Source organism: Plecotus auritus, assembly GCF_963455305.1.
Source record: "Plecotus auritus genome assembly, chromosome: 11".
Taxonomy (NCBI): domain Eukaryota; kingdom Metazoa; phylum Chordata; class Mammalia; order Chiroptera; family Vespertilionidae; genus Plecotus; species Plecotus auritus.
In genome coordinates, this window is record NC_137777.1 from 9,163,319 (window position 1) to 9,172,423 (window position 9,105).

General features: G+C 41.4%; 1 protein-coding gene across 1 annotated transcript in view; it reads left to right on the plus strand.

The window, feature by feature from the left end:
• Positions 1 to 3,706, plus strand: part of TMEM67 (transmembrane protein 67) — a 37,062-nt gene extending 33,356 nt beyond the window's left edge. The window contains exons 27-28 of the mRNA XM_080646228.1: positions 1,881 to 2,023; positions 2,458 to 3,706. Coding sequence (XP_080502354.1) covers positions 1,881 to 2,023; positions 2,458 to 2,538 — 224 coding nt within the window. The 3' untranslated portion in view covers positions 2,539 to 3,706. The remainder of the gene's footprint in view (positions 1 to 1,880; positions 2,024 to 2,457) is intronic.
• Positions 3,707 to 9,105: the final 5,399 nt, after the last annotated feature.

Consider the following 9,105-nt stretch of genomic DNA (forward strand, 5'->3'; position numbering starts at 1 on the left):
TATCGTTAACTGCCTTTGCAGAACTTGATTACTATTTTCAAAGTTTGAAAAAAAAAAGTTGGCGTAGTTATTAATTTTTCTTGTGATTTTATAAATTTATATAAAAAGGAAGAAACAACGATTTCAGTTAACTTCATGGAATTATAGTAGTTTCTCATTTCTATTTTATCATGTCATATAGCTAGAAACAAATACATAAAATATAAAAACATAATTATTCTACAAGAAAGCAAAAAAGCTGAATTTCAAAAGCAATGGCCCACATAGAAGAGATAGTAAAACAAATAAAATTCAGATCTTATTGGAATGTCCATTCAGTAGCAAACTTATGAAAGACTTAAATACCATTTGTGACTAACTTTTAACATTTAATTTTCATTTTATTCAAATTCTTAAAAATTACAGATAATCTGTGATGGGAATAGTGACTAAACATGATTTCTTAACATTAAAAAATTAATATCTGTGCCACTTGTGATGTGACTGATAAGCTCCTGTCTGGCTTGGTAAAAATGGCTGTTAATAACCAGTGTCCCGGCCTCGCTGCACTCACCGAGTGCCACATGTCCCAGTCCTGGACCACACAGACCGGTGGTCTCTCCCTGGAGCAGCCTCTTAGTGGACTAGGAAAGGTCGGCCTGTGAATGGGGAAGTGGAGAGATGCTGGAATAGATGTCTGCAGGCACAGCTTACACTGGAGACAGCAGGAAAAGCAGAAAATCCAACCAGACACAGGGCGAAGCCAGAGAAACTTGAACTGGGTCTTAAAAATAAGTTGCTATTGTCCAACAGGAGGGTCAAGGGAAGAGAGGCAAAGACGTGTGCAGAGGGAGACGGGCATTATGCACTGAAGAGCTTTGTGATTGAAGCCTCGTGTAAAGTGGACACAGTGAGAGAGTTCTTGGGAGAGAGAGGGCCGAGACCCAACCCCAAGGCTTTGTCTAATGCCCTAAGGAGTTTTACTCCAGCCTGCGGTTTCCAAAAAAGTGTTTTTAATTTTTGTCCCATAGGAGGTGTGCAGGTTGCTCCTTGGAGATTTGAGAAGAAAATATTAAAATGTCTATTTGTATATTTGCAATTGCATCATTTTTAATTTATATTTTTTAAGATGTATAATATATAGTAATAATAAAATATGCCTACTGTGGGGTGCATGCTTAGCACTGTATTCTGATAGAGATACATGTTGAAAACAATTTGGAAACTACAGTTAAGGAAATGAACATGGATGTCATCAAAAAGTCCTAAGCAGATCTGATTTGTAAATTGTGTGTACACACACACACACACACACACACTTTGTAGGGATATAGCCTAAAGGTCAGGGAACTTTCACAAACTGAATAGCGCCCTGTAACTGGCGCCCTGAACAAAGAAGAACATTACCAGCACGCCAGATGTCCCTGGTAAAAGAGCTCCTAACTGGGTGCTACAGGCAGTTCAGTGGTTCTCCGAACCGCCCCGATGTTGTGTGCAGGATTCGCCTATGTGTACCTGATGTTTTCTCCTTTTGGTGAAAGGTCTGGAGCTTCCATCAGAATCTTAAAAGGGCGTTTACATCTCCAAAAGGAAAAAACTCTCCTTGTGAAGTGAGAAGAGGTTTCAGAGCAGAACCTGAGAGGACTATTTGAGACACAAATTATAGTCCTTGTTGGTTTTGTTTTGCTCTTTTAACTCGATGATTCTTTAGCCTTTAGTTATATAAACAGAAAGGGATATTCATTACTTGGTCTTTTAAAGGTATTGATGATAAACTTACACTACTCGCAATTACCAACCCTTGATGCAAATGTTAAAAACTGAATTTTATGAGCAGAGTTCCTTGACTGATCTTTTTCGGTTTCTAATTTATATCTTACAAATTGTTTTTTTTTAAATAGATGATGGTTATTCATTCAGCAGTGTTCTGTATTATGGAAATGAAGCCACTCTTCTTATTTATGATCTGCTGTTCTTCTGTGTTGTGGACTTGGCTTGCCAAAACTTTATTTTAGCAGCCTTCCTTACATATCTACAACAAGAGGTAAAGTTTTACGTTTTTTCTGGGTTTCTTTTTATAAAGAAAGTGTTGGAAGTAGATGTGCTTATTCTCATAGCAGAAAATAATGATTTCACTAGGAATTTGTAAAGGTTTAGAATATGATTAACCCTACCCCCAAAATGAATAATATTTTAACCACTGTCATTCTATACTCTGTCGAGTCAGTGAAATACTGGGGTCTTATAGAGGGCATAAGTTACTTGAGCACTTAAATTTTCCATATCCTAGGTGCCAGATGTGAGCAGTAATTAGAGCCCCATACACCCTCTGTACCAGATGTTAACATAATAAAAAGGCAAGCACTGGAGATCTAGCCCAGGGCCAGTTTAATTTAGATATTATAATTTATTTGCATATTTAGTTTTCTTTATATGTAGATTTTTATAATTCTGAATTGTTTTATTCCCCCCCCCCAGGTTTTTAAATTTATTCGTAATGTAGTAGGACAGAAGAATTTGGCATCTAAAACATTGGTGGATCAAAGGTTTTTGATTTAACTTGTTGAATAGATAACTTAAAAACTCAATATAATCATAGCCAAAAAAGGTCATGATTATCAGGTTAGTTTGCCATATTTTTTAATACAAATTATTATATTTTGTATTTGTTTTTAACCTACAGAAAGATTTATTTTTATAATTTGTGGATACATAATTTGCTCTCAGAGCATATAATAAGATATAATGGAAAATACTGTGTTACCATTATATGTAGTATTTAATTCACCAACTCATCGATTAGACAGCACTGACAATGGGGCCAAAAAATCCAAACGTTGCTTTCAACGTAACACTTTTTAATGATTATCAAAACAGTCCCCATCATTTGTTTCTAGATTATTTTTAAGCTTGGATTTGCCTGCATTTTCTCACATTGAAAAAATTATTTGACTTCAAGTTCAAGCCTAGTTTTTAGTTTAGTATTTTCTTGTTTTACATATTTTATGATTAAATAAATGTTGAAAAACATTTTTAAGTTTACTTAGAAATTTAAAGTTGTATATTGCTGTCTCAATTTGCCTCATCTTAATTGCTTACCCTGCTTGGCAGTGGACTAATTGACTATTGGACTAATAGGCATCTCAAGACATGGTACATTACATATTCATTCCATCATGTATCTGTATTATTAGGTCAATATACTCTTTTCATGAAATGTCATTTGTCTTTATTAAGATATAATGTGTGATATTTTCCCCAATATAGTTTTTTAATAGACTTTAAATTTACTTAACATTTTAAAAGCACTATCAGAGTTTTGCTCTTCTATGTTTAACGATTGTAAATAACAAATAAACTGTTTATTTATCATGTTATGTTGACAAGGTGGTTTACTGAAAGCAAACTTAGTCTTCATAAGACAGTAGGCTTGTGGGGTTATATTTTTAAATAAGGAAACACTATTGGGATCCAAAATATACTTTATGTAAATTCTGAATTATGTAGCTAATAATATTATATGATTTTTTTTTCATTAAACTTTTTAACAGTCTTTTTCATTTATACTATGTACTTGAAAGGTACCTTATATTTCAAGGATAATGATCATTAATCCCCAAATCAACATTTCTTACTGCCTTCTATGTTAATGCTATGTAAATATTTACATGTAATGCTATGTAAATATTGTTTATATTTTTGAATTAAAAGTATAGAATATTTGGTATTTCTATTTCCTGTTTAATTAATGTGTCTTTCATGAAATAGCATTTAGGGATAAATACAGCATATAGAGACAGAGATCCCCAGCCATTGCCAAAGTTGAATCTTACACATTTCCCTGAATCTTGAAAATTGTTGAAGAGGAAGAGGGAGGGTTAGTAAGTCAAGTATTTGAAACTCCAGTATCTGAAGGGACACATTACAGGAATCCCTTTATAAAAGCTGCAGAGATAAATAAATGTACTAGCACAGATTTTTAAAAACCACCTACACAGAAGCATATGAAAGAAATTTAACTCTTATTCCACGTATACAAAGTTAATATTAATGTGAATGTTTTTAAATGGAAATTTTAAAAAATAGGATTAGTTGATGCATCTGCTGATAAATTAAAACAGAGAAAAGACACTTAAAAATGATTCTGCACTAGTTTTGAACAGAATTAACTTTTCATTTTGGTTAGATACAGAAAAATGTGTTCAGATTTTCATACACTGTTGACTCCTTTGTTCACATTGCCATAATTTAAATTTTATGGTCACAAGACTACTTTTCTACTAAATTTATAATATTTTATCTAAATTTATAATCTTTTTACCAACTCATTGTACTTTGCATCTGTATCCCTAATTTTACTGATTACTAGAACCATTGGTAAGTCTCTTTATCCTATATAATAAAGAGCTAATATGCTAATTAGACCCAACAGCAGAACGACTGTCCAGATGACCTTTCGGACAAAGCCAGGGCTGCGAGGGCCGGCCGAGACTGCGAGGGGCTGTGAGGGCTGAGCCCCTTGCACAAATTTCAGGCATCGGGTTCTCTAGTCATCCCGATTCACCTAGAGGCTCTTTACAAGCTGCTGTGCATTTTGTATCACCCCTAGAAATGCACAGGCCCCTAAAATAATTCTGCAGCTCAAGGATAAACAGATGACACTGGAATTGAGTCTAGACATGATCCACAGGTATACAGTCTGTGACAGGGTGGCGTGCAGTGCAGTGAGGAAAGGATGGTTTTTCAATTGACATTTGAATATCACAATGGAAAAATCTCTACTCCACTGTCACACAAAAGTCAACTTCAGGTCTATTGTAGATATAAAATGTGAAAGGTTAAATGATAAAGCTTCTAGAAGATAACATAGAATATATTTATGATGTTGTATAGAACAAGATTTCTTAAGACCCCCAAAAGGCCAATCTTTTTTTTAAATATATCTTTATTGACTTTAGAAAGGAAGGGAGAGAGAGATAGAAACATCAATGATGAGAGAGAATCATTGATTGGCTACCTCCTGCACGCCCCCTACTGGGAATTGAGCCTGCAACCCAGGCATGTGCCCTTTACCGGAATTGAACCTGGGATCCTTCAGTCCGCAGGCTGATGCTCTATCCACTGAGCCAAATCAGCTAGGGCCAAAAGACCAATCTTAATGGAAAACATTAGTAAATTGAAGTTTACATTCTACATTAAATTTACACTTATGTGTATTTCACATTAAGTGTAATTTTTCTATTTACATTGAAATTAGGAACTCTGTTCATCAAAATATATCATTATAAGAATAAAAAGATTAACCTCAATATGAGAAAGAAATATTTTAAAACATATCTGACAAAGCTCTTCCATTCAGAATAGATAATTCATATAATCAGGAAAAGATGACAAACTAAGAGAAAAATAGGCAAGAGACTGAAGATATATGTCTCCATACAGGGTTTCCAAATGACAAATAAGTACATATAAGTGCTTAGTATGAGAATACAGCCTTTATATGAGAATACAAATTAAAATAGATAACACTCACTCAGATACCAAAACAGCTAAAATTTTAAAACTTAGAATACCAAGTATTGATAGGATATAGATGGAGCAAATGAACTTTTCTGGTACATTTATCATGTAAAGTGAGGTGTTAATCTGTAAACTTTCCACAGGGCTATTTTGTAAATTCAAGACATGAAGTTTGTGCTGTTTGATGGAAGCCACGGTGACAGCAGATGGCAGTAGAGGGCACACTAAGCTCTTCAGAGCGGTGAGCTCACAGGATCACAAAGGCGGGAGAACCCAGTGCTCCTTCTCTCTCCCTTCACTACCTGTCAGAGCCCTCACATTGCCCCTCCCCTCGTTCACCAGAGCATTGGGCAGCTCAGATGATGAAGGGTACTGCTCCATATGTAGTGTGGAGGTTTGTCAGATCAGATGTGGGAACTGAATGCTAAAAATAGAAATATACTTTCATCTATCTCCCAGGGACAGGGTCACAAAATAAGTCACATCTCAGGGAAAAACAAAAAGGGCTGATTAATGATTATGGAATCCCCTTCCCTCATTTAAATGCAATATACATTTACATTAAAACTTTTAAAAAAGCGAACCATTATTCAGAGTACGTAATGCCTCTTTTGCAAATACAGTCTCCCCAAATGGGACTCTGTGACAGTTTTCTTATATCAGGTGATACACATTACATCATATATGATCTACTATATACATAGAAAACCCTAATATACAAATAGACCGAACGGTGGAACAACCAAACAACGGAACAACCAGTCGCTATGGTGTGTACTGACCACCAGGGTCTTGCATGGAACATGGTGGATGTTGGCTGCAGCAGGATGGTGGAGCAGGTGAGTGGGGATGCCAGACCAAGGCGGGGTGCCAGTCGCTGTTATCGGGGCAAGCCTCTGGTGGTTACTGAAAATTCTTTGCTCCTGTGGGCTGCAGTCCCACCCGGCACTTGCACCTGCTGCCAGGGCCGGCCCCGCTCGCATCCGCAGCCAGCACCAGAGCCGCCGCTCACACCTGCTGCCTGTGCCCGGCGCCGGTCCCGATCGCTCAGCACCATCAGTGCAAGTCAGGGGCTGCCGGCCCCAATTGCCCCTGAGGGCTTCTCCACCTCCCCCTGCTCCTGAGGGGCGATCGGGGCAGCAGCCGCCACTCGCACCCACTGACGGTGCCGGCCCTGGCCCCAATCGCTCCGCACCGGCAGCGGATGCGAGCAGGGCTGGAGCCATCAGCATGTGGGAATGGCGGTGGAAGGAGCAGGGCAGACAGGGCACAGGGGGTTCACAGCAGGAGGGGCCGGGTGCGGAGGATGGGCCGAGACCCACCTTTGTGCCCACCAGAGCCTCGCGGCCCACAGCTTCCTTCAAGGTGCACGAATTTGTGCACTGGGCCCCTAGTGTTACATATTTATTTCAATGTGGCCACTTTAAACCTTGCCAAAGGCAATATGGTTTCAAAGACCATGAAGCCCACTTTCTTCTCTTCGGTTCTCTCAGTTTGTTTTATTCTAAATGAGGCTACCATATTAAGCAAGATTACCAGAGATGTTTTTCACATGTATAAGTTTGTATTAATATGTGTTTTTTACCCCATTTTTGTTTATGTAACATTTGTATACTTTTAAATGCTATTATGCTATTACTTTTCTAATCCACGTCTCCTATATTTATTTTTTACTTGATGGAAGCAGAAAAAGAGAAAAACAAGCATGCAGAGTCTTGACCTGATAGAGAGCTCTGGGCAAACCTGGTACTGGGTCTGGTCTCTGTCAGTTACCCTGAACTTGCACCTGTTTCTTTTCCTTTGGGAGAGAAGGGTGGAATGCACATCTGGTGGTCCAAGTTGTTTTGCATCGATGCTCACTCAAACAACCTTCTAGTAACTACTTGAATTTACAGACAACTTTTCTTATATACATCTTCCCATTATAAATCTACTAGAGGCCCGGTGCACAAAATTCATGCATGAGGCAGGGGGTGTCCCTCAGCCCAGCCTGTACCCTCTCACAATCCAGGACTGCTGACTCCCAACTGCTCGCCTGCCTGATTGCCCTTAACTGTTTCTGCCTGCCAGCCTGATCACCCCCTAAACACTCCCCTGCCAGCCTGATCGATGCCTAACTGCTCCCCTGCCAGCCCGATGGCCCCTAACTGCCCTCCCTTGCCAGCCTGGTTGCCCCTAACTGTCCTCCCCTGCAAGCCTGGTTGCCCCTAACCACCCTCCCCTGCTGGCCTGGTCGCCCCCAACTGCCCTCCACTGCAGGCCTGGTCCCCCCCAACTGTTCTCCCCTGCCGGCCCGGTCACCCCTAACTGCCCTCCCCTGCCAGCCTGGTTGCCCCTAACTGCTCTCCCCTGTAGGCCTGGTCCCCCCAAATGCCCTCCCCTGCAGGCCTGGTTGCCCCTAACTGCTCTCCCCTGCAGGCCTGGTCCCCCCCAACTGCCCTCCCCTGCAGCCCTGGTCCCCCCCAACTGTCCTCCCCTGCAGGTCTTGTTGCCCCCAACTGACCTCCCCTGCAGGCCTGGTCTCCCCAACTGCCCTCCTCTGCCAGCCCGGTCTCCCCCAACTGCCCTCCTCTGCCAGCCCGGTCACCCCTAACTGCCCTCCCCTGCTGGCCTGATCGCCCACAACTGCCCTCCCCTGCAGGCCTGGTGCCCCCCAACTGCCCTCACCTGCCAGCTTGGTCTCCGCCAAATGCCCTCCCCTACAGGCCTGGGTCCCCCCCACTGTCCTCCCCTACAGGCCTGGTCACCCCCAACTGCCCTCCCCTGCTGGCCTGATCACCCACAACGGCCCTCCCCTGCAGGCCTGGTGCCCCCCAACTGCCCTCGCCTGCCAGCTTGGTCTCCGCCAAATGCCCTCCCCTGCTGGCCTGATCGCCCACAACGGCCCTCTCCTGCAGGCCTGGTCCCCCCTCAACTTCTTTCCCCTGCAGGCCTGGTCACCCCCAACTGCCCTCCCCTGCTGGCCTGATCACCCACAACGGCCCTCCCCTGCAGGCCTGGTCCCCCCCAACTTCCTTCCCCTGCCAGCCATCTTGTGATGGGCATCTTGTGTCCACATGGGGGCAGCCATTTTGTGTGTTGGAGTGATGGTCAATTTGCATATTACTCTTTTATTAGATAGGATTGTTTGTTTTGACCAATGACAGCAAAGATAAACAAGGTTTTTCACCAAAGAATTACTTCATCCCCTTCATCTCCATCTGATTACCTTGGACACTTAGGCACAAGCATGTAACAGAAAAGACAGCTCCTGGTAGCTGGTGGCGCCGCTTATAAATTCTCACCACTAAGGGGAAAACCAGGTGTGTTTCGCTCACTCTTTCATCCCAGTTGCCCGGCATTGCAACAGGAACATAACAGTAAATGAAGAAAATAATGAACCGGCGTTCTGGGTGGGCTTATTGACTATTAGAACAAAGAGCCCCTGGGTGAGATCTCCTAATGCCATTACTGCTTACTTGAATGGAGAAGAGTCAATTTACAAATATTTATCTAGTGCTTACAAATGCTGGGTAATGATGCTAGGGGATACAGAAGGCTCTAATTTGATGGAGCTTATGGTTGAACAGAAAAGATGGAACACATATAATAAGGACTGTACTAGTT